The sequence below is a fragment of the Oncorhynchus mykiss genome, chromosome 25 (genome assembly GCF_057628025.1).
Source record: "Oncorhynchus mykiss isolate SJ-2025 chromosome 25, ASM5762802v1, whole genome shotgun sequence".
Taxonomy (NCBI): Eukaryota; Metazoa; Chordata; class Actinopteri; order Salmoniformes; family Salmonidae; genus Oncorhynchus; species Oncorhynchus mykiss.
This window is the reverse complement of record NC_143046.1, coordinates 91,252,696-91,279,196: the sequence shown is the minus strand read 5'-3', so window position 1 is coordinate 91,279,196 and position 26,501 is coordinate 91,252,696. Positions and strand designations below refer to the sequence as shown.

Genomic DNA, 26,501 nt, shown 5'->3' with positions numbered 1-26,501 from the left:
CCATGCTGACCCCAAACCATCACACTACCACCACCATGCTGGACCCCAAACCATCACACTACCACCACCATGCTGACCCCAAACAATCACACTACCACCACCATGCTGGACCCCAAACCATCACACTACCACCACCATGCTGACCCCAAACCATCTCTACCACCACCATGCTGACCCCAAACCATCACACTACCACCACCATGCTGACCCCAAACCATCACGCTACCACCACCATGCTTGACTGTTGGTATGAGGTTCTTACTGTTGAATGCAGTGTTTGGTTTTTGCCAGACATAATGGGACCCATGTCATCCAGAAGGTTGACTCCAGTTTGCCAAAAAGCACCTGGGATGATCATCAAGTCTCTTGGAAGAATATTCTATTTCACAGATTAGTCAAAGTAAAACTTTTTGGACGACAGTGGTCCCATTATGGGGCGACAGGTAGCCTAGTGCATTGGGCCAGTAACCGAAGGGGTGCTGGATCAAATCCCCGAGCTGACAAGGTAAAAATCTGTCGTTCTGCCGCTGAACAAGGGTCCGTCATTGTAAATAATAATAATAACTGACTTGCCTAGTTAAATAAATATGCCTGTCAATAACGAACTCTGCTTTCCACAGTAAGAATCTCATACCAACTGTCCAGCATGGTGGTGGGGATAGTGTGGTACGTGACAATGCCCTAAATGTGGCCATGCTGCACATCCTAGTGAGAGGAATACCATGAAATTCAATGTGTATATAGTCCTTTCAGAATGCATTCATGACTTACTCCACATTTTGTGTGACAGAAAATTAGCTATTTCTGTATTTAATTTAAGACATTTGCTAAAATGTCTAAAAACATGTTTTCTCTTTGTCTTTATGGGGTTTTGTGTGTTGATGTGGAATAAGTCAAGGGGTATGAATACTTTCTGAAGGCACTGTATATAGTCTTGTAATTACACTTATATTGTTATGCAGAGACAATGTAAATGTTGGGCTCTCTCTCATTATGGGGTACGTACCAGTTGGATACGTACTTTTTTTAAATTGTACCTTTACTTAACTAGGCAAGTCAGTTAAGAACAAATTCTTATATATCAATGACGGCCTAGGAACAGTGGGTTGTTCAGGGGCAGAACGACAGATTTGTACCTTGTCAGCTTGGGGATGTGAACTTGCAACCATTTTGGTTACTAGTCCAATGCTCTAACCACTAGGCTACCCTGCCACCCCAGGCTTTAGTGAATCTTCTAGATGGACTGTCTGTCAGCCTTCTAGATGGACTGACTGTTAGCCTTCTAGATGGGCTGACCGTCAGCCTTCTAGATGGACTGTCTGTCAGCCTTCTAATGGACTGACTGTCAGCCTTCTAGATGGACTGTCTGTCAGCCTTCTAGATGGACTGTCTGTCAGCCTTCTAATGGATTGACTGTCAGCCTTCTAGATGGACTGACTGTCAGCCTTCTAATGGACTGTCTGTCAGCCTGACTGTCAGCCTTCTAGATGGACTGACTGTCAGCCTTCTAGATGGACTGACTGTCAGCCTTCTAGATGGACTGTCTGTCAGCCTTCTAGATGGACTGACTGTCAGCCTTCTAGATGGACTGACTGTCAGCCTTCTAGATGGACTGACTGTCAGCCTGATAATGTAAACCTCATCTATAGGAACTTTTCTCCGGAGGTGTTTTAACATTCTGTAGGCTATACATGTTCCCTGTGTACACCTGTAATGGACAATCAATACAATTCTGCTGCTCACTCATGATTAATTCAATTCAAAGGGGTTTATTGTGGGGTGGCAGGTAGCCTAGTGGTTAGACCGTGGGGCCAGTAACCAAAAGGTTTCTAGATTCAATCCCTGAGCTGACAAAGTAAAAATCTCTTATTTTGCCCCTGAACAAGGCAGTTAACCCACTGTTCCTAGGCTATCGTTGTAAATAAGATTTTGTTCTTGACCTACTTGCCTAGTTAAATAAAATAAGTGCCAAAACATATGGTAACATTGCCAGAACAAGTGAAATGAACAGTAAACATTACACTCACAAAAGTTCCAAAGGAATAGAGGCATTTCAAATGTCATATACAGTGTTGTAACGATGTGCAAATAGTTAAACTGCAAAAGGGAAAATAAATAAATATGCATTGTATTTTCCATAAGTGTTCGTTCTTCACTGGTTGCCCTTTTCTCGTGGCAACAGGCCTGAAATCTTTCTGCTGTGATGTCACACTGTGTTATTTCACCCAATAGATATGGGAGTTTCATTATCTATTATATAAAGTATGTCTAAACAGTGAGCAATTCACCAAATTCCTCTCAAGAGGTTGTGAAAATAAATGTACATTGTAAATGTATCTTTACGAGGGTTGCAGGTAACCTAGTGGTTGGGCCAATAACTGAAAGGTTGCTGGTTGGAATCCCTGAGCTGACTAGGTGTAACATTTATCTGTGCCCTTGAGCAAGGTACTTAACCCTAATTGCTCCTGTAAGTTGCTCTGCATAAGAGTGTCTGCTAAATCAGTGGTTCCTAGCACTCCTGGGGGTACTTGGCCTATCTATAGGGGGTACTTGATGAAACCAGAGCCCTTTGGTAAAATGCACATGAGGGGAAAGCAAAATTCAGTTTGGTGGTACATTAACTGAAAACGGTTGGTAAACCACTGTGCTAAATGACCTAAATGTAAACTCTTGGTGCTGTACTCCCCACCTTCTATTGAACGCGGAACCAATATTGTCCAATGACATGACTAGAACGGTCATGGCTAGAAGGGATCCAGCTTTTGTAAAAACAAAAAATAAAATGTCACATTTTAATTGTTCGAATTATCGTAACAGGATAATTAGGTTAATGTTATGAAAATGGTTTAGAGTTAGATTAAATGCAACAACAACAAAAAAAAAAATTATACTTTTTGACGTTAATTTGACCGACTGGAACATGTTGTTGAAGGGACGTTTAGGTTAGAAGGAATTGGCTCAGAGCTCCTGTCACTCTTCAGCATCATCTTGTTGTGAAAACGAAATTACATCAAAAAAACTAACTCAATTATAGCCAAAACAGATCCATTTTCATTTAGCTATCTTGTCAGCTTGAGATATTATCTCAGTCGGAACGCAGAATTTAATACTAATTGTATATCAAGACGTCATTCTTCAATTGTATTCAATGGAAAAACGGAATGGCCACCACGGCGAGAATGAACCGGAGACCGGGGAAAACGAAGAAACGGCGCCTGCTCCACCGAAACAGTCGTGTTCAAGGAGTGACGAGTCGAATATTTTTATATTAGACGGTAACAACACGGAGACGACCACGACCGGGGGTTGTGCCACTACCGACGAACGACGCACATCTACATCCAACTATTCGTCGAGGCAAAAGATTGACTCCCTGGGAAAAATCAGGCCACGTATGTCGAACCAGTAAATTATATTTAATGTTTTAACCTGTTTTGTTAATGTTAGTCTAACGGCAGCATAATAGATAATAGATGCGACCCTGTCATTTCCAGTTCTACAATGTGACTGTATGTTTCTCCAGCAGACAGACAAGATGGCGTCTCAGTGCACACTGCCCTAGAGGAGCACCGTGTTTACACAGCGGTCTACTGTTATTCTCATATTTATTAGCGTTGTATTTCGAGAAAATCGTTCAATAAGCTTTTGTGTCACGATTCCCCGACATTTTTAAGAAACAGTTGACACATTTTTAATAAATATATTGTAGTGTTATTTGATGCCAAACTTTACACATGAGTTGGGATTGCGCAGTAACCCCAGTGCTGTCAATGATAACTCATTGTGTAGTGTGTTGTTGACATTTTGATTTGCTGTTCACCCTCCCTCCTAATCACTTCCAGACCTGTCTCTATGCAGCAGCTCTTATTTGTATGTACTGTTGCTGACATTTTGATTAACAAAGACTTGTTTCCTCTTTCTGTTTGGTCTCTGTGTCTGTACAGCCTTCCCTTGGTTTGGGATGGACATCGGTGGCACCTTGGTGAAGCTGGTCTACTTTGAGCCCAAAGATATCACAGCCGAGGAGGAGCAGGAGGAGGTAGAGAACCTAAAGAGCATCCGGCGCTACCTGACCTCCAACATAGCCTACGGTAAGAATCGAATCACATTTTATTAGTCACATATACACATGGTTAGTTAATGCGAGTGTAGCATAATGCTTGTGCTTCTAGATCCGACACTGCAGTAATATCTAACAAGTAATCTAACAATTCCCCAACAACCACCTCATACACACACATCTAAAGGGGTGAATGAGAGTATGTACATGTAAGTATATGGATTAGCGATGTCCGAGCGGAAAAGACAAGGTGCAATAGATGGTATAAATACAGTATATACATGTGATATGAGTAATGTAAGATATGTAAACATTATTAAAGTGCTTTTATTTAAAGTGGCTAATGATCCATTTGTTAAAGTGTCCAGTGATTAGGTCTCAATGTAGGCAGCAGCCTCTCTGTGCTAGTGACGGCTGTTTAGCAGTCTGATGGCCTTGAGATAGAAGCTGTTTTTCGATCTCTCGACTTGTGCTTCTAGTTCCCGACAGTGTAGCAATATCTAACAATTCCACAACAACCACCTAATACACACAAATCTAAGTAAAGGGATGGAATAATAATATATAAATATATGGATGACTGACTGGCGTAAGCAAGATGCAATATATGGTATACAGTATATCCATATTGGATGGGTAAAGCAAGATATATGAACATTATTAAAGTGACTAGTGATCCATTTATTAAAGTGGCCAATGATTTTAAGTCTGTACGTAGGCAGCAGCCTCTCTGTGCTAATGGTGGCTGTTTTAACAGTCTGATGGCCTTGAGATAGAAGCTATTTTTCAGTCTCCTGGTCCCAGCTTACCTATGGTAAGACCTCACCTGGCCCAGACTATAGACCTAACACAGCCTATGGTAAGACCTCACATGCCCAGTAATTTTCAATTGTATTGATTGTCCATTACAGGTGTTCACAGGGAACAGGTATAGCCTACAGAATGTTAAAACACCTCTGGAGAAAAGTTCCTATAGATGAGGTTTCCATTATCAGGCTGACAGTCAGTCCATCTAGAAGGCTGACAGACAGTCCATCTAGAAGGCTGACAGTCAGTCCATCTAGAAGGCTGACAGTCAGGCTGACAGACAGTCCATTAGAAGGCTGACAGACAGTCCATCTAGAAGGCTGACAGACAGTCCATCTAGAAGGCTGACAGTCAGTCCATCTAGAAGGCTGACAGTCAGTCCATCTAGAAGGCTGACAGTCAGTCCATCTAGAAGGCTGACAGACAGTCCATCTAGAAGGCTGACAGACAGTCCATCTAGAAGGCTGACAGACAGTCCATCTAGAAGGCTGACAGTCAGTCCATCTAGAAGGCTGACAGTCAGTCCATCTAGAAGGCTGACAGTCAGTCCATCTAGAAGGCTGACAGTCAGTCCATCTAGAAGGCTGACAGACAGTCCATCTAGAAGGCTGACAGACAGTCCATCTAGAAGGCTGACAGACAGTCCATCTAGAAGGCTGACAGACAGTCCATCTAGAAGGCTGACAGACAGTCCATCTAGAAGGCTGACAGACAGTCCATCTAGAAGGCTGACAGTCAGTCCATCTAGAAGGCTGACAGACAGTCCATCTAGAAGGGTGACAGACAGTCCATCTAGAAGGGTGACAGACAGTCCATCTAGAAGGCTGACAGACAGTCCATCTAGAAGGCTGACAGACAGTCCATCTAGAAGGCTGACAGTCAGTCCATCTAGAAGGCTGACAGTCAGTCCATCTAGAAGGCTGACAGTCAGTCCATCTAGAAGGGTGACAGACAGTCCATCTAGAAGGGTGACAGACAGTCCATCTAGAAGGGTGACAGACAGTCCATCTAGAAGGCTGACAGACAGTCCATCTAGAAGGGTGACAGACAGTCCATCTAGAAGGCTGACAGACAGTCCATCTAGAAGGCTGACAGACAGTCCAAAGCCCAAAGATATTGTTTTTGTTGTGTTGAACTTGACACTAACGTGTGTGTGTCTGAGAGTGAGGGGGTTATACTTTTTGTTGCTCATTGAATGTTATTTTTGCACACATGTCCAGCCCTACAGTCCAGCCTTGTGCACTTGATCGATGTCTGTCGTGGCCACTATAATAGAGCAAAAATAGAAAGCCTGTTTGTTTCATTATATTTCTACTTTAAGATGTTCTTTCCCCCAAGTGCAAATATTTAGATGTGTGTGTGTGTGTGTGGGGGGGGGGGGTCCTCTTCTGACTGTCCCAGGTGGAGATTATAAGAGGACATGGCCAGTTAAGGCCAGATCGTTCTTCAAGATGTTCAAACGTTTATAGATGACCAACAGGGTCAAAAATAATAATCACAAAATGCTGTCTGTCAAGTAGTACCGGTAACCAGTGTTGTCACATTCTCCAGTGGCCCTGCACTGTATTCCATTACCTGGGTAAGAGCTGATGTTCTATGTAGGGCTGGAACCATACCTGCAGGGTTCTACACTGCAGGGTTCTAACTCTTTCCCCTGGTGGCGCTGGCGCTACTAACTATTTCACTTGGTGGCACCAGCACATGATTTGGTCCTACCTAAGTTAATCAATAATGCCTGTGTCCCATAATGCACCTGCATTCCATACAGAAGCAGGCTAATAATGACTAGCCATCTTTTTAAATTAGCTGCCCTTGTGTTCTTATGCTGATTTGGATAGATTTACTGAAAAAGAAAATAGACTGTTATAAATCTGTGTTTATTGCTGATTTTCAAAGTGCCGAATGTTCTTTTCTGCAAAGTCCTCTAGAGGGCAGAATAACTTTTGTTTTAAACAATACTTGATACCAAAACAATACCAAGGCAAAAAAAACAGACTGATTTCACCCATTTTTTTGTTTTGTTTTTCTCCAGGTTTTTGCTCTCAAAACCACTTTTTTTTTCATAGAACATCCAATTTTGTTCATTTTCTAAGTCCACAACAAGTTCTTAAACCACATCAGGGTACCATTTGAGAAATGTAGATAATTTTTGTGTAGTACCCTTTAATAATTCCGGCGCAGCCAGACTGTGTTTGGGTAGCAGTTTTGTAGTGCACTTTTGTGATGGAAGTTTCAAAACAAAATGGCCACTGGATTGATGCAAATAATCCTGATTCTGCCCTTTAGGCATAGGCTACTTTTTTTTAGGGGGGGGTTGTACTAATCAATATGGAAATGTAAAAAAATAAATAAAAAAAATATCCATTCGATAATGTATTTTAAAAATTAAATTAAAAATCCTCTAATCTTCACACAATACCCCATAATGACAGTGAAAACAGGTTTTTAGAAATGTGTGCAAATGTATTAAAAATATTTAAAAAACAATACCTTATTTTACGTAACTATTCAGACCCTTTGCTATGAGACCGAAATGTCATCCATTTTAGAATAAGGCTGTGAAGTAGCCAAATGTGGGGAAAAGTCAAGGGGTCTGAATACTTTACGAAGGCTCTCTATACAGCTCAGAAAGTCTTCAGACCCCTTGACTTTTTTCCACATTTTGTTGTTACAGCCTAAATTCAAAATTGATAAATAAAAATAAAAATTCTACACACAATATCCCGTAATGACTTAAGTGAAAATGTGTTTTTTAAAATGATTGAACTGTCATTTGGACTTAATCAAATTGAATAAAAAAAAACAGTGACCTATTATAAAATGGTTTAAGTGGCAACATTATAACTTTGATGTAAGTGTTAAAGGATTCTCCATCGGTTTGTAGCAGAGCATAACTATAACATGTACCGTAACGCTCCAGAAGACACAGATGTTCCATGTATAGTACTTAGACTGGGGATGAGTGTTCACTGACGACAAGGTGGTGCTGAGTGAGAGGCTGCCATGAATGGGGATGGATGGATGGATGGTGATGGATGGGGATGGATGGATGGATGGGGATGGATGTGGATGGATGGATGGGGATGGATGGATGTGGATGGTGATGGATGGATGGATGGTGATGGATGGGGATGGATGGATGGGGATGGATGGATGGATGGGGATGGGGATGGATGGATGGTGACTGATGGGGATGGATGGATGGGGATGGATGGATGGTGACTGATGGGGATGGATGGATGGTGATGGATGGATGGGGATGGATGGATGGGTGGGGATGGATGGTGATGGATGGATGGATATGGATGGATGGGATGGGGATGGATGGATGGATGGGTGGGGATGGATGGTGATGGATGGATGGATGGGTGGGGATGGATGGTGATGGATGGATGGGTGGGGATGGATGTGGATGAGTGTTCTCTGACGACAAGGTGGTGCTGAGTGAGAGGCTGCCATGGGTGGGGATGGATGGATGGTGATGGATGGATGGAAGCCACCCTAAAGAACAATTACAATGGGAAATATCAGCTCAACATTTACAAAGCAGTTTTTATATTTTTGGCCCCCTTTTTCTCCCCAATTTCATGAACTCCAATTATGAGTGAGAGGCTGCCATGGATGGGGATGGTGATGGATGGAAGCCACCCTAAAGAACCCTCCCCTAAACCGGACAAGTACTATCTTGTCTCATCGCTGCAACTCCCCAACGAGCTCGGGAGAGGCGAAAGTCGAGTCATGCGCCCCCCGAAACATAACCCGCCTAACCGCGCTTCTTAACACCTGCGCGCATAACCCGGAAGCCAGCAGCACCAATGTGTCAACTGATGACCGGAGTCAGCTTGCAGGTGCACGGCCTGCCACAAGGGGTCGCTAGAGGGCGACGAGCCAAGTAAAGCCCGCCCCTGGCCAAACCCTCCCCTAACCCGGACGACGCTGGGCCAATTGTGCCCCGCCTTATGGGGGGCTCCCGGTCACGGCTGGTTGTGATACAGCCCCGGATCGAACCCCGGGCTGTAGTGACGTAACACCAGTGATGCAGTGCTTCAGAGCACTGTGCCACTCGGGAAGACGTCTACAAAGCAGTTATATGAACACGGCTGTTTCTAGATATAATAGTTGTTTAAAAAGGGGTTGGAGGTATGTGAAGCATGTATGATATTGGTAATTAGCATACACTATCAAAACTACACATGACTGTGTTCTTGCATGCCACTCACAGAGGCTCTCCACCCAGCATAACGTAGAGATGATGTCCTGTTAAGTGATGGCCAATCAGCAGGGGTTATGCCTCCTACTTGAATGTGAGGGCTACGGGATAGGGTTGAGAAGGAAGTGAACATTACCAGGGCTCATATTTAGCACGTTACAAACAGGTGGGACCTGATCCTTGATCAGTACTCATACTGTAAGACGCTTGATGACTATGGGCCTATGAACTGGCACTGGTTTCATTCGGTGACCATGTTTACTCTCCCTGTTTGGTAATGGATCCTCTCCCTGTTTGGTAATGGATCCTCTCCCTGTTTGGTAATGGATCCTCTCCCTGTTTGGTAATGGATCCTCTCCCTGTTTGGTAATGGATCCTCTCCCTGTTTGGTAATGGATCCTCTCCCTGTTTGGTAATGGATCCTCTCCCTCTTTGGTAATGGATCCTCTCCCTGTTTGGTAATGGATCCTCTCCCTGTTTGGTAATGGAATCTCTCCCTGTTTGGTAATGGATCCTCTCCCTGTTTGGTAATGGATCCTCTCCCTGTTTGGTAATGGATCCTCTCCCTGTTTGGTAATGGATCCTCTCCCTGTTTGGTAATGGATCCTCTCCCTGTTTGGTAATGGATCCTCTCCCTGTTTGGTAATGGATCCTCTCCCTGTTTGGTAATGGATCCTCTCCCTGTTTGGTAATGGACCCTCTCCCTGTTTGGTAATGGACCCTCTCCCTGTTTGGTAATGGACCCTCTCCCTGTTTGGTAATGGATCCTCTCCCTGTTTGGTAATGGATCCTCTCCCTGTTTGGTAATGGATCCTCTCCCTGTTTGGTAATGGATCCTCTCCCTGTTTGGTAATGGATCCTCTCCCTGTTTGGCAATGGATCCTCTCCACAGCTACAGCTAGCCTGCTAGTAAGGGCAAGGTATATAGCTAGCCTGCTAGTAAGGGCAAGGCATATAGCTAGCTTGCTAGTTAACTTATTGTCTTTGAGAAGGTTGTTTACTTATGCACTACTAACTAGCTAGCTAGCTAACGCAGTAAAGCTATATTTACCATTTCAATATGACGCAAACCTCAACGAAAATCCCAAATCCTGGTAGCCTAGCGTCCTAAGAAAGGTAACTTTTTCAAACCCCCTTTCCGGCAAGGTGGAGTTTAGGGTTAATGAATGTTGCTGCACGGATATCGAGAAGGGTGCAACTGCAGATCGCAATTCGTGGGCGTTCCGTCATGTGGTCATTCCCAGGAACCCCCCCCCCCCAGTAGAAGTAGTTAGATGCTAGAATGCCCAGATGCTAGAATGCCCAGATGCTTGAATGCCCTGAATTGCGGTCTGCAGTTGCACCCTTCTCGATATCCGTGCAGCAACATTCATGAACCCTAAGCTCATAGGATCTGTATCTGGAGAGTGTGTGTGTGTGTGTATATCTGAAGGGAGGGGGGGGGTGTGGGTAAAAACAATATGGACTAAGACGAGTATTCCTTCTGACGGTGAATCTGCTAGGTAAGACTGGGATCAGAGATGTTCACCTGGAGATGAAGGACCTGACGATATGCGGACGCACAGGGAACCTCCACTTCATCCGCTTCCCCACCCAGGATCTGCCGGCCTTCCTACAGATGGCACGCAACAAACACTTCTCCAGCCTCCACACCACCCTCTGTGCCACCGGAGGGGGTGCCTACAAGTTTGAGTTTGACTTCCGCCAGGTGGGTACAGTAAACCGGGAAAAGATTTTAGCGGGAAAGAGAGCGACCATCCTTCCTAGTTACTGTAATGTTTTGCAAATTAGCGTTTCTCATCCTGAATGTTGTTCTGGAGGCAGCTCCTCAGTGGTCACTAGCAGGTTAGCGTTTCTCATCCTCAATGTTGTTCTAGAGACAGCTCCTCAGAGTGGTCACTAGCAGGCTAGCGTTTCTCATCCTGAATGTTGTTCTGGAGGCAGCTCCTCAGTGGTCACTAGCAGGTTAGCGTTTCTCATCCTGAATGTTGTTCTGAAGGCAGCTCCTCAGAGTGGTCACTAGCAGGTTAGCGTTTCTCATCCTGATTGTTGTTCTGGAGGCAGCTCCTCAGAGTGGTCACTCAACAGTTTCCTGTGTGTATCAAGAATGGTCCACCCACCCAAAGGACATCCAGCCAATTTGACACGACTGTGGGAAGCCTTGGAGTCGACATTTAGACACCTTGTAGAGTCCATGTCCTGACGAATTAAGGCTGTTCCGAGGGCAAAAGGGGAAGGTGTTCCTAATGTTTAGTATAGTCAGTAAATGTATTAGACAATTTCAAATATTTTTTAAATGCTGTTATATGGTGAATTGAGGAAAATAACTTCCCGTTCTCAGATGGCTGACCTCCTGTCCTCTCTCTTCTCCTCAGATGGCTGACCTCCTGTCCTCTCTTCTCCTCAGATGGCTGACCTCCTGTCCTCTCTCTTCTCCTCAGATGGCTGACCTCCTGTCCTCTCTCTTCTCCTCAGATGGCTGACCTCCTCTCTTCTCCTCAGATGGCTGACCTCCTCTCCTCTCTTCTCTCCTCAGATGGCTGACCTCCTGTCCTCTCTCTTCTCCTCAGATGGCTGACCTCCTGTCCTCTCTCTTCTCCTCAGATGGCTAACCTTCTGTCCTCTCTTCTCTTTAATGGCTGACCTTCTGTCCTCTCTTCTCCTCAATGGCTGACCTTCTCTCCTCTCTTCTCTCCTCAGATGGCTGACCTCCTCTTCTCTCCTCAGATGGCTGACCTTCTGTCCTCTCCTCTCTCCTCAAATGGCTGACCTCCTGTCCTGTCTGCTCCTCAGATGGCTGACCACCTCTCCTCTCCTCAGATGGCTGACCTCCTGTCCACTCCTCAGATGGCTGACCACCTCTCCTCTCTCCTCAGATGGCTGACCTCCTGTCCTCTCCTCAGATGGCTGACCTCCTGTCCTCTTCTCAGATGGCTGACCTCCTCTCCTCTCTCCTCAGATGGCTGACCTCCAGCTGCTGAAGCTAGATGAGCTGGACTGTCTGATACGGGGTGTACTCTACATAGACTCAGTGGTGTCCAATCCTTCAGAGTGTTACTACTATGAGAACCCTACAGACCCTGAACACTGTGTCCAGAAACCCTTCACTCTGGAGAACCCTTACCCTCTACTGCTGGTCAACATCGGCTCTGGCGTCAGCATTCTGGCCGTCTACTCCAAGAACAACTACAAACGAGTAACCGGGACCAGGTCAGTGGGTGGTCGAGTCTGTCACCTGAGTCTATTAACCACATTCAACCCCCCACCCCACCCCTCCAAAAAAAGATGTAGACATACATTTGTGTTCTATTTCCTGCTGTGATTTAATTTCCTGTTTTACATCACTTCACTGGTTTTTTTTGTGTGTCATGTAGCCTAGGCCGAAGGGGGATAAAAGTGAAGCACTTCCTTTTCAGAGATGTTTTTCTCTACATGTTGAAAAGGGGCCAAGTTGAACCTTGAACCTGTGAAATGGTTAAGCGTTTTGAACTGACTTACCGACACAGCAAAACATCAATGTACAGTGCCTTGCGAAAGTATTCGGCCCCCTTGAACTTTGCGACCTTTTGCCACATTTCAGGCTTCAGTACAGTACAGGAACAATGGTTGACATCTTGAGGCATGTGGGAACAGCAGACTGGGATAGGGAGAGAGATTGAATATGTCCGTAAACACACCAGCCAGCTGGTCTGCGCATGCTCTGAGGACACGGCTAGGGATGCTGTCTGGGCCAGCAGCCTTGCGAGGGTTAACACGTTTAAATGTTTTTCTCACGTCAGCCACTGAGAAGGAGAGGGGGGGTGGGGGGGGGGTGCAGTACTTGTTAGCGGGCCGCGACGGTGGCATTGAATTATCCTCAAAGTGGGCAAAGAAGGTGTTTAGTTTGTCTGGAAGCGTGACGTCGGTGTCCGTGACGTGTCTGGATTTCTTTTTGTAGTCCGTGATTTCCTGCATGTATTTTAGAGGCTATTTATACAGAAAATTGGTATATAACCCATATAAACTATTTTTATAATTATTCAACAATATTTGTGGGTGACATTATTTCCTTTGCAACATTTCTGATACATCACATGCTTTACTTTTGTTTTCCTGCATTAGTAAAAACAGGGAATGCATCACCTCTACTGCCATTCATTCCAATTGACTCGTTTTGGATTTCTCCATTACCAAGATGGCTGCCATTTGGCCCTGTTTTTGAACTTTGAGGGTTTTATGACATATAACCTCTCTAGTAATTTAATAGGATCTCTGATTATCTGCTAGCTTTTCCTCCACTGACTGATGGTTGTCCTAGCCTGAAATCCAGAACCTGTTTTTGTGCTTACATTCCACTCCTTGTGTTCTGACAAGAAATGGAATTCTAGCTCAACCAGACTGGTAGCCGGGCTATGGTTGCTCAACCAGACTGGTAGCCAGGCTATGGGAGCTCAGCCAGACTGGTAGCCATGCTATGGGAGCTCAGCCAGACTGGTACACAGGCTATGGTTGCTCAACCAGACTGGTACCCAGGCTATGGGAGCTCAACCAGACTGGTACACAGGCTATGGTTGCTCAACCAGACTGGTACCCAGGCTATGGTTGCTCAACCAGACTGGTACCCAGGCTATGGTTGCTCAACCAGACTGGTACCCAGGCTATGGGAGCTCAACCAGACTGGTACCCAGGCTATGGGAGCTCAACCAGACTGGTACCCAGGCTATGGGAGCTCAACCAGACTGGTACCCAGGCTATGGGAGCTCAACCAAACTGGTACCCAGGCTATGGGAGCTCACCCAGGTTGCGCTGAAAATAATTTATTTCTGTCTGGTACCCAGGCTATGGGAGCTCAACCAGACTGGTACCCAGGCTGTGGGAGCTCAACCAGACTGGTACCCAGGCCGTGGGAGCTCAACCAGACTGGTACCCAGGCCGTGGGAGCTCAACCAGACTGGTAGCCAGGCCGTGGTTGCTCAACCAGACTGGTAGCCAGGCCGTGGTTGCTCAACCAGACTGGTAGCCAGGCCGTGGTTGCTCAACCAGACTGGTAGCCAGGCCGTGGTTGCTCAACCAGACTGGTAGCCAGGCCGTGGTTGCTCAACCAGACTGGTAGCCAGGCCGTGGTTGCTCAACCAGACTGGTAGCCAGGCCGTGGTTGCTCAACCAGACTGGTAGCCAGGCCGTGGTTGCTCAACCAGACTGGTAGCCAGGCCGTGGTTGCTCAACCAGACTGGTAGCCAGGCCGTGGTTGCTCAACCAGACTGGTAGCCAGGCCGTGGTTGCTCAACCAGACTGGTAGCCAGGCCGTGGTTGCTCAACCAGACTGGTAGCCAGGCCGTGGGAGCTCAACCAGACTGGTAGCCAGGCCGTGGGAGCTCAACCAGACTGGTAGCCAGGCCGTGGGAGCTCAACCAGACTGGTAGCCAGGCCGTGGGAGCTCAACCAGACTGGTAGCCAGGCCGTGGGAGCTCAACCAGACTGGTAGCCAGGCCGTGGGAGCTCAACCAGACTGGTAGCCAGGCCGTGGGAGCTCAACCAGACTGGTAGCCAGGCCGTGGTTGCTCAACCAGACTGGTAGCCAGGCCGTGGTTGCTCAACCAGACTGGTAGCCAGGCCGTGGTTGCTCAACCAGACTGGTAGCCAGGCCGTGGTTGCTCAACCAGACTGGTAGCCAGGCCGTGGGAGCTCAACCAGACTGGTAGCCAGGCTTTGGGAGCTCCCCTTGCCTCTGTTTGTTGTCCTTGGTAGTTTTCCGGTCTGACACATGACTGCTCGGGCCCTGTCTGTCATAATGGTCCTGTGTGCTGCATGGCTAGAGGCAGGAGGGGACACGGAGCGGTTTCCTTTAGATTCTGATCTCAGGACAGATGTTGAATTTCCACCACCATTCGTTAAGGTTTAGGATTTGGAGACAGGAAGCTGATCCTAGATCTGTACCTAGACCTGTACCTCTGTACCCCCCCCCTTGGAGCCTAGGAAGGAGGAGCCTGGAACATTTTCGAGTGATTTCTAAGAATATGGTGGTAGGTTACTACAGGTTATAACCGTGTTCTGTGTTTCCCCATGCAGTCTGGGTGGAGGGACATTCCTGGGGCTGTGCTGTTTACTGACTGGCTGCTCCAGCTTTGAGGAGGCTCTGGAGATGGCGTCGCAGGGGGAGAGCACGCACGTGGATAAGCTAGTACGGGACATCTACGGAGGGGACTACGAGCGCTTCGGCCTCCCCGGCTGGGCTGTGGCCTCCAGGTAAACCGTTAGCAATACCCGGGGTGTATTCATTAGTGCACATCGTAGCAAAATGTTTTGCAACAGGTAGCCTAGCGTTTTAAGAATATTTGGTCAGTAATGGAAAGGTCGCTGGTTCGAATCTCTGAGCCGACTAACTGAAGAATCTGTCTGTGCCGTTGAGCAAGGCACTTAAACCTAATTGCTCTTGTAAGTTGCTCTGGACATCATGTATTTCTGTCTTGTAGTTTTAGGAACAGGATGTAGTTTTAGGAACATGATGTAGTTTTAGGAACATGATGTAGTTCTGTCTTGTAGTTTTGGGAACATGATGTAGTTTTAGGAACATGATGTAGTTTTAGGAACATGATGTAGTTTTAGGAACATGATGTAGTTCTGTCTTGTAGTTTTGGAAACATGATGTATTTCTGCCTTGTAGTTTTAGGAACATGATGTATTTCTGCCTTGTAGTTTTAGGAACATCATGTATTTCTGCCTTGTAGTTTTGGGAACATGGTGTGTAAAGAGAAGCGGGAGTCCATCTCTAAAGAGGACCTAGCCAGAGCCACCCTGGTCTCCATCACCAACAACATCGGCTCCATCACCAGGATGGTTGCGCTCAACGAGGTACTTCACTACTTCACAATGCACCCTATTCCCTATATAGTGCATCACCAGGGCCCTGGTCAATAGTAGTGCACTATATCTAAACTGCCGTAGTGTATTTGTACAATTTGAAATTGTGAATAAATATAGCGGTAATAAATATAGGAAACAGGCTGCCGTTTCAGGCAGCAAACAGGCTGCCGTTTCAGGCAGGAAACATCACCCAGATATGTGTTCAGGGGGGATGTTCAGGGGAGAGCTGGATGTTCAGGGGAGAGCTGGATGTTCAGGGGGGATGTTCAGGGGAGAGCTGGATGTTCAGGGGAGAGCTGGATGTTCAGGGGGGATGTTCAGGGGGGCGCTGGATGTTCAGGGGGGCGCTGGATGTTCAGGGGGGCGCTGGATGTTCAGGGGAGAGCTGGGTGTTCAGGGGAGAGCTGGGTGTTCAGGGGAGAGCTGGGTGTTCAGGGGAGAGCTGGATGTTCAGGGGGGCGCTGGATGTTCAGGGGGGCGCTGGATGTTCAGGGGGGCGCTGGATGTTCAGGGGGGCGCTGGATGTTCAGGGGGGCGCTGGATGTTCAGGGGGGCGCTGGATGTTCAGGGGAGAGCTGGATGTTCAGGGGAGAGCTGGATGTTCAGGGGAGATGTTCAGGGGAGAGCTGGGTGTTCAGGGGAGAGCTGGGTGTTCAGGGGAGAGCTGGGTGTTCAGGGGAGAGCTGGGTGTTCAGGGGAGAGCTGGGTGTTTAGGGGAGAGCTGGGTGTTCAGGGGAGAGCTGGATGTTTAGGGGAGAGCTGGATGTTTAGGGGAGAGCTGGATGTTCAGGGGAGAGCTGGGTGTTCAGGGGAGATGTTCAGGGGAGAGCTGGGTGTTCAGGGGAGAGCTGGGTGTTCAGGGGGGAGCTGGGTGTTCAGGGGAGATGTTCAGGGGAGAGCTGGGTGTTCAGGGGAGAGCTGGGTGTTCAGGGGAGAGCTGGATGTTCAGGTGGGCGCTGGATGTTCAGGGGGGCGCTGGATGTTCAGGGGAGAGCTGGGTGTTCAGGGGAGATGTTCAGGGGAGAGCTGGGTGTTCAGGGGAGAGCTGGGTGTTCAGGGGAGATGTTCAGGGGAGAGCTGGGTGTTCAGGGGAGAGCTGGGTGTTCAGGGGAGATGTTCAGGGGAGAGCTGGGTTTTCAGGGGAGAGCTGGGTTTTCAGGGGAGAGCTGGATGTTCAGGGGAGAGCTGGATGTTTAGGGGAGATGTTCAGGGGAGAGCTGGGTGTTCAGGGGAGAGCTGGGTGTTCAGGGGAGATGTTCAGGGGAGAGCTGGGTGTTCAGGGGAGAGCTGGGTGTTCAGGGGAGAGCTGGGTGTTCAGGGGAGAGCTGGGTGTTCAGGGGAGAGCTGGATGTTCAGGGGAGAGCTGGATGTTCTCTCTTTGCCTTCAGCCTCTTTATGATGCTGCCTTGTGGAATCTGGATCAAGCAGCATTGTACAGGGCTATGAAGGCACTGAGCTCTGCTCCAGCCAGTCTGCTCCAGTCTGCATTGGAACCTGTTTTATTTTTCATGTCTGTTATTGATTTGAGAAATTAAACTTAATCTTAAAATATGTATATGAATATCAGGTTGAAATGATCAATTTTGTAATCATCCGTTTTACAACCATGAGGTGATAAGAAAAATAAGTGTTCCTAATGACCTGTACCCCCCCCCCCCTGTTTGTGTTTCTGTTCAGAACATTGAGAGGGTGGTGTTCGTAGGGAACTTCCTGAGGGTGAACACCCTGTCCATGAAGCTGTTGGCCTACGCCATGGATTACTGGTCTAAAGGCCAGCTGAAAGCCCTGTTCCTCAGACACGAGGTAAGACTGTCTACTGGCCTGAAAACCCTGTTCCTCAGACACGAGGTAAGACTGTCTACTGGCCTGAAAGCCCTGTTCCTCAGACACGAGGTAAGACTGTCTACTGGCCTGAAAACCCTGTTCCTCAGACACGAGGTAAGACTGTCTACTGGCCTGAAAGCCCTGTTCCTCAGACACGAGGTAAGACTGTCTACTGGTCTGAAAGCCCTGTTCCTCAGACACGAGGTAAGACTGTCTACTGGCCTGAAAGCCCTGTTCCTCAGACACGAGGTAAGACTGTCTACTGGTCTGAAAGCCCTGATCCTCAGACACGAGGTAAGACTGTCTACTGGTCTGAAAGCCCTGTTCCTCAGACACGAGGTAAGACTGTCTACTGGTCTGAAAGCCCTGTTCCTCAGACACGAGGTAAGACTGTCTACTGGTCTGAAAGCCCTGTTCCTCAGACACGAGGTAAGACTGTCTACTGGCCTGAAAGCCCTGTTCCTCAGACACGAGGTAAGACTGTCTACTGGTCTGAAAGCCCTGTTCCTCAGACACGAGGTAAGACTGTCTACTGGCCTGAAAACCCTGTTCCTCAGACACGAGGTAAGACTGTCTACTGGCCTGAAAGCCCTGTTCCTCAGACACGAGGTAAGACTGTCTACTGGCCTGAAAGCCCTGTTCCTCAGACACGAGGTAAGACTGTCTACTGGTCTGAAAGCCCTGTTCCTCAGACACGAGGTAAGACTGTCTACTGGTCTGAAAGCCCTGTTCCTCAGACACGAGGTAAGACTGTCTACTGGCCTGAAAGCCCTGTTCCTCAGACACGAGGTAAGACTGTCTACTGGTCTGAAAGCCCTGTTCCTCAGACACGAGGTAAGACTGTCTACTGGTCTGAAAGCCCTGTTCCTCAGACACGAGGTAAGACTGTCTACTGGCCTGAAAGCCCTGTTCCTCAGACACGAGGTAAGACTGTCTACTGGTCTGAAAGCCCTGTTCCTCAGACACGAGGTAAGACTGTCTACTGGCCTGAAAGCCCTGTTCCTCAGACACGAGGTAAGACTGTCTACTGGTCTGAAAGCCCTGTTCCTCAGACACGAGGTAAGACTGTCTACTGGTCTGAAAGCCCTGTTCCTCAGACACGAGGTAAGACTGTCTACTGGTCTGAAAGCCCTGTTCCTCAGACACGAGGTAAGACTGTCTACTGGCCTGAAAGCCCTGTTCCTCAGACACGAGGTAAGACTGTCTACTGGTCTGAAAGCCCTGTTCCTCAGACACGAGGTAAGACTGTCTACTGGCCTGAAAGCCCTGTTCCTCAGACACGAGGTAAGGTATTCAGTCAACCTGTAGTAAAGCCCTGTTCCTCAGACACGAGGTAAGGTATTCAGTCAACCTGTAGTAAAGCCCTGTTCCTCAGACACGAGGTAAGGTATTCAGTCAACCTGTAGTAAAGCCCTGTTCCTCAGACACGAGGTAAGGTATTCAGTCAACCTGTAGTAAAGCCCTGTTCCTCAGACACGAGGTAAGGTATTCAGTCAACCTGTAGTAAAGCCCTGTTCCTCAGACACGAGGTAAGGTATTCAGTCAACCTGTAGTAAAGCCCTGTTCCTCAGACACGAGGTAAGGTATTCAGTCAACCTGTAGTAAAGCCCTGTTCCTCAGACACGAGGTAAGGTATTCAGTCAACCTGTAGTAAAGCCCTGTTCCTCAGACACGAGGTAAGGTATTCAGTCAACCTGTAGTAAAGCCCTGTTCCTCAGACACGAGGTAAGGTATTCAGTCAACCTGTAGTAAAGCCCTGTTCCTCAGACACGAGGTAAGGTATTCAGTCAACCTGTAGTAAAGCCCTGTTCCTCAGACACGAGGTAAGGTATTCAGTCAACCTGTAGTAAAGCCCTGTTCCTCAGACACGAGGTAAGGTATTCAGTCAACCTGTAGTAAAGCCCTGTTCCTCAGACACGAGGTAAGGTATTCAGTCAACCTGTAGTAAAGCCCTAGTGTGATGGAGTATAATATTTTTTTTTTAAATGTCCCTTGACGATGTATCTGCTTGGTTCAGTCTGTACAGTACCTTCAGAAAATATTCACACCTCTTGACTTTTTCCACATTTTGTTACGTTACAAGGTGGTCTAATAATCATTTTCTACACAAAATACTTTTGTCAAAGGTGAAGAACATTTTGAACATTTGTAAAACAATGTAAAATAAAACACTATCTTGATTACATCAGTATTCAACCCCCTGAGTCAATAACATATTAGAATCACTTTTGGCAGTAACTATAGCTATGAGTCTTTCTGGATACGTCTCTAGGAGCTATGAGTCTTTCTGGATACGTCTCTAGGAGCTATGAGTCTTTCTGGATACGTCTCTAGGAGCTATGAGTCTTTCTGGATACGTCTCTAGGAGCTATGAGTCTTTCTGGATACGTCTCTAGGAGCTATGAGTCTTTCTGGATACGTCTCTAGGAGCTATGAGTCTTTCTGGATAAGTCTCTTAAGAGCTATGAGTCTTTCTGGATACGTCTCTAGGAGCTATGAGTCTTTCTGGATACGTCTCTAGGAGCTATGAGTCTTTCTGGATACGTCTCTAGGAGCTATGAGTCTTTCTGGATACGTCTCTAGGAGCTATGAGTCTTTCTGGATACGTCTCTAGGAGCTATGAGTCTTTCTGGATACGTCTCTAGGAGCTATGAGTCTTTCTGGATACGTCTCTAGGAGCTATGAGTCTTTCTGGATAATTCTCTTAAGAGCTTTGCACACCTGGATTGTACAATATTTGAAAATTATTATTTTAAAAATTGGTTGTTGATCAGTGCTAGACAACCATTTTCAAGTCTTGCCATATATTTTCAAGCCAATTTGAAGTCAAACCTGTAACTAGGCCACTCAGGAACATTCAATGTCGTCTTGGGAAGCAACTCCAGTGTAGATTTGGCTTTGTGTTTTTGGTTATTGTCCTGCTGAAAGGTGAATTTGTTTCCCAGTGTCTGTTGGAAAGCAGACTGAACCAGGATTTCCTCTGGGATTTTGCCTGTGCTAAGCTCTAGTCCGCTTCTTTTTATCCTGAAAAACTCCCCAATCCTTGCCGATGACAAGGATACCCATAACATAATCAATCAAATGTATTCATAGAACCCTTTTTACATCTGCAGATGTCACAAAGTGCTGTACAGAAACACAATCTAAAACTCCAAACACCAAGCAATGCAGGTGTAGAAGCACGGTGGCTTGGAAAAAAACTCCTTTGAAAGGCAGGAAATTTAGGAAGAAACCTAGAGAGGAACCAGGCTCTGGGGGGTGGCCGGTCCTCTATTGGCTGTGCCTGGTGGAAATTTATAAGAGTACATTGTTTTTCAATGTCAAATTGGTGGAGATTTATAAGAGTACATGGCAATTTAGGCCAGATTGTTCTTCAAGATGTTCAAATGTTCATAAATGACCAACAGGGTCCGATAATAATAATCACAGTGGTTGTCGAGGAACAAGTCAGCACCTCAGGAGTAAATGTCATTTGGCTTTTCATAGCAGCAACCACTATGATTGAAAAATATTGAGTGGTACTAAGTGATGTTGTCTTAGATTTGCCCCAAACATAACGCTTTGTATTCAGGACAGAAAGTTAATTTCTTTGCCAATTTTTTTTTTTAGCAGTATTACTTTAGTGCCTTGTTGCAAACAGGATGCGTTTTAAGGAATATTTTTATTCTGTACAGGCTTCCTTCTTTTCACTCTTGTCATTTAGGTTAGTATTGTGGAGTAACTACCATGTTGTTGATCCATCCTCAGTGTTCTCCCATCACAGCCATTAAACTCTGTAAACTGTTTTAAAGTCACCATTGGCCTCCATGGTGAAATCCCTGAGAGGTTTTCTTCCTCACCGGCAACTGAGTTAGGAAGGACGCCTGTAACTTTGTAGTGACTGGGTGTATTAATACGTCATCCAAAGTGTAATTAATGCTCAACACTTATTGCAGACAGTCCATGGCACTTATTATGTGACTTGTTAAGCACGTTTTAATCAGGCTTGCCGTAAACAAACGGGTTGAATTCTTATTGACTCGAGACATTTCAGGTTTTAATTTTTTATTAATTTGTAAAATAATTCTACAAACATAATTCCACTTGGACATTATGGGGTTATTGTGTGTAGACCAGTGACACAACATCTCAATGTAATCCATTTTAGATTCAAGGCTGTAACAACAAAATGTGTAGAAAGTCCAGGAGTGTAGACCAGTAACACAACCAGTGACCAGGGTAACAACAAAATGTGTAGAAAGTCAAAGGGTGTGAATACTTTGTGAAGGCCCTGTAGATACACATACTGGTAAACGCCATGGGTAGAGGGACTAAAGTAGCGCAGTAAGACGAGGTAAAGCTCTTCCTTGATCAATCCTTCAGACAAAGTAAAAGGATGGAACGGAACAACGTATTCTCTTGTATATCTGCTCAGTTTGTATTTCAAAACACCGTGAGAAAGTGAGAGATCTGCAGTAAACTAAACTAACATTATAGTTTTTGTTGTTGTTGTTGTCGTCAGGGCTACTTCGGATCAGTCGGGGCTTTGCTGGAACTCCTGGATCCATCCTGATTGCTACGGTGGCCCTGAAGGTCAAACTAGCACTTAAGACCCAAGGACTGCTCTCACCCAAAGCCAGACTCGCACTAAGACTGTTAAACCAAAGACCGTCCATCCAGCAGGACCTTTTATCCTCCACACTCTATTGGTGTGGTGTGCTTGCCTGTACAAGTAGCCAGGTAGGTAGCCTGTACAGTAGCCAGGTAGGTAGCCTGTATAGTAGACAAGTAGCCTGGTCCGTCTGCATACGTTTGACAGGAATATGAATCCCACCAGGAACGACCACCGATGTTGCCTTAACTGCTGGATAATCACATGCCTGTTTGACAGGTTTAATATAATTGCTCTGTCGCCATCAGCAGCCGATGGCTCAGCTCTAGATGTTGACCTCCATAGAAGGCTCCATGGCTGGGGCCCACTGGGCATTCTACTGGCACTCGCGTCAGGGTTCATTCCGGCCAATACAGGAAGTACATTGACGTTCCGATTCTCTTCAATGCTTTTCATTTAGGAAAATGTGGAATTTGGTTTACTTTCTGAATTGACAGGAATTGTAATGGAATTGATCTCAACCCTGATTTACTGTTACGTTAAATTTATTTTGTATTTTTTACTATTGTTTACTGTGACGTTTTTCAGCTCAGATGCAAAGTAATTGCTACATGTTGATGGAAGAGGTTTTGATTGATATCTGATAATGGCAAATGGAATATTTGTGGGTCTGTTTTGGACATAAATGTTAAGTTTTTCACCTGAATGAACTGTTACCAACGAATCTGACTCTTATTCAACTTTACATGATAGTTAAACATTTAGTCTTTATTCTGCCTTGAGACAATCTATCCTCTCTCTGTCTCCCTCTCTCTCTCTCTCTGTCTCTGTCTCTCTCTCTCTCCCTCTGTCTCTCTCTCTCTGTCTCTCCGTCTGTCTCTGTCTTGCTCTCTCTCTGTCTTGCTCTCTCTGTCTCTCTCCCTCTGTCTCTCTCGATCTGTCTCTGTCTTGCTCTCTCTCTCTCCCTCTGTCTTGCTCTCTGTCTCTCCGTCTGTCTCTCTCCCTCTCTCTCTCTCTCTCTCTGTCTCTCGCTGTTTCGCTCTGTCTTGCTGTCTGTCTCTTCTCCCCCCCCATACTAGTTTCAACTGTTGTCATTATTAGGCCTACTGTAACTACTTTTTATTCAGATCACTATGCCAACAGGTACTCTTCCTGGAGTCCATACACATAACTAAAAATACATTACAGTTTAATTAAGACACGGTAGTAGACAACACAACACTTTCAGGGATCTGGATCTGCTGTATTTGTTCAGTATAGGGGTTTTAAAGGGGAGTCCTGGGTCGGACTCCCCTTTGCCTCCAGAACACCCTGAATTCTTCGAGGCGTGGAAACGTTGCTTAATTGGTATCAAGGAAAACATTATCCACACCATTACACCACCGCCACCAGCCTGTAATCATATACATGCTTTAGTCCTATCCCAAAGGCAAGTAGTTGGTTGTGTTCAGTCTCATCAAATCAGCTGTATATATATACTAGTGCTTCACGTTCAGCTAAATAAATTCTGTTAAGTGCCTGGTATGTTGTAGTCTAGGAAAGGTAGAAATACAGACAATTGTATGATGACATGCTTTTTTTTTAATCAGACCTGTCTTTGACTCCATACACCAAGTTCTCTCTCTGTTGGTGATGTACAATATACTTTATGTTTTGTATTATTACTAAATATTTGTAATAAATGTTGTCGTAAATTATTTGAATATCATTTTCTGAGGTGATGCTTATTTATTTGATAATGGCAAATTCTGCAATGGAAATCTACAAGATATGTGTTTTTCGATCAGCAAGATTTCGACAAAATAAGAGGAATAAAAATGTATTTTAAAAAATAATTTTGGAAGCTGTTATAACTTGGTCATGGAGTCGGATACTTTTTTCTGGGCTGTATCTTTTTGGAAATAGAAGGACTTAGATCCTATTTATGTTGAATTATTGTTTACAGTTTTGACGTTATATAAGTGCTAGGTTTGCACTAAGAAAGCGGACAAATTCTAATGTCGCATTTCCAATGAGACTTAACGTCCACAACAGTTTCGCCAGTGGTTTATGTTAATGTAATTTATTTTAATGTTAAACCTAATGTGATTCTGTGTCCATAGCTCCTACAGTTGGCCATTGTGTGAATGCTGGTTGATAAGTACCAGTCGTCTGGCTTTGGTCCCACGGGAGGGCAGGTCCGCCGGAGCCATGGCTCAATGAGAGAGGGGTTCCGGCCTGCGGAGATGGAAAAGTCTTGAGTCTTTTGGGTTAAACCAGAAAGGAAGAGGCGAAGTGAGAGGTTTTATTCAGGCCAAAATGTGTCCACGAAGTGAGGTATTTTTGTATTGAGGTCAATAAGAGCGTGTTGAATTTTGTTAATCCAAAAATGTAATTGGTCATTTGCAACATGTAAACTTTAAATATAAGTTTCGTAGTGGCTAGGTTATGTCCTGACACACGTGGACGAACGTGGCATTTCGGCAACTTGAAGATAAAAAACAATTTTTACCGAAGTTGTGCCTGTTGTCATATGACTCATGGATGTATCTTCGGAATTGCAATTGAGGGCTTCCACAATTTTAAAGTAGTCAACTGGGCGGGGATTCCTATGAGTTGGGAGCAATCAGCCAAGAAGAAATCAAGAAGAAAATTGACTACTTTAAAATGGAGATGGCCTCAATGGCGCTGCCCATGCTGTCACACGCGGAATAAGCTTGACCGGAGAGAACAGACCCCCAGTTTCAAGCGTGAAGTTGGCTACTGTATAGCAACCTAGCGGTGCCAAAAACCCTGGTCTGTCCAAGAAAGCCTACATAAATTACTATTGCCGGAGGCACCAAAAAAAAAATTAGATGGCTGTTTTGTTTTGGGTTTTAAAATTAGTTTATGATCAAATTTGATCCCCACGATGAATTATTTTAAAGTTCGCTGCAAATCGAGAGATGTTTGTATTTTTTTAAATAAATGGTTTAAATGAAATAGTGATCCCATTCTGACTCCTACATTTGTCGTCACACGTGTTGAAACAGACCAATCAGGGGCCGGCAGGCTCACCTCTCTCTCATTCCATAGACATTAAAATTGACTTGATACTTTGTTAATAGTTTGTTAGTTATGGTCACTTTCAACATGATCCTTAGCGATTATTTTGGTGCCATTCAAATAAGGAGGGTTACTACATCCAAATATAGCGACCGGACTATGGTATAAAAGTGACGGTTGTTTGTTCTTGATTGAAAGTATTGCCGATGGGTTTTCTGTTGTTTCTTGCGTTGTATGTGTAGCGGTGTGATGTTCTCCAAGATTATGCACCAAGTTGCACACAAGGATCAATTCAAATAGGCCAGGTCAAGAGGGGATGATGATAATTCAGTGTGGTTTTTTAAATTTAATTACAGCTGCATAGCTTATGTTATTCTTTGGTGTACAAACACTTTTTCATATCAATATTGTACATGCATGTGATTGTAAAAGTTTAGTATATTTTGGTTTGGCCCATCGCGGGTTATCTGTATTTCCGTAACCCCTTATAGTTCTCTTTTGCCTGACCTTCGGCATAGCGAGGTGCCTGAGAGCTATGACTGCGCCAAGGTTTAACATAATGTGTGTTGTCTCTTCGTGTGCAGAGAAAATAAAATAATAATTCAACTAGCAGACCTCCAGTTGTGGCAGCGTCCTAGTTAAAAGTACACAACGCAGAACGAACCAGGCTACATATGCGTGTGCTTCATACTGAGTATCAGGGTCGTCCCCGGCGGTAGCTAACATGGCCATTTTCTTCTCTCACGTTATTTTATTTCAAGTAGGATAGCCGATACAATAAATAACTAATATTGATAACCAATTAGATGTCACCTTGATACATAGTCTACTACTCAAGGCGTGGAGGGCGTGAAAGGCGACAACACCAGGACACAGTGCCCTTCGCTCCCGTTTGAAAAGCACTACTGTCCGGCAACGACGAGGGCTACCTAGTAGCCAATATCAGGGTCACAGTAAGCACACGTCAATCTGACAGGAAGCAACTCCCATCAAATCAGATGTTATTTCTCACATGCGCCGAATACAACTGGTGTAGGTAGACCTTACCGTGGAATGCTTACTTACAAGCCCTTAACCAACAATGCAGTTCAATAAATAGAGTTAAGAAAATATTTACTAAATCAACGAAAGTAAAAAGTAAC

The 26,501-nt window shown here is 45.5% G+C and overlaps 1 protein-coding gene across 1 annotated transcript; it reads left to right on the top strand.

Annotated features, from left to right (window-relative positions):
- The first annotated feature begins 1,701 nt into the window (after window positions 1-1,701).
- pank2 (pantothenate kinase 2) lies at window positions 1,702-24,043 on the top strand. Its single transcript, XM_036962614.2, has 8 exons — window positions 1,702-3,392; window positions 3,945-4,091; window positions 10,580-10,785; window positions 12,037-12,287; window positions 15,126-15,302; window positions 15,785-15,908; window positions 17,598-17,723; window positions 22,246-24,043. Exons 1-8 carry the CDS (start codon window positions 3,149-3,151, stop codon window positions 22,294-22,296), a joined length of 1,326 nt encoding a protein of 441 aa, XP_036818509.1. The 5' UTR covers window positions 1,702-3,148; the 3' UTR covers window positions 22,297-24,043.
- The last annotated feature ends 2,458 nt before the right edge of the window (window positions 24,044-26,501 follow it).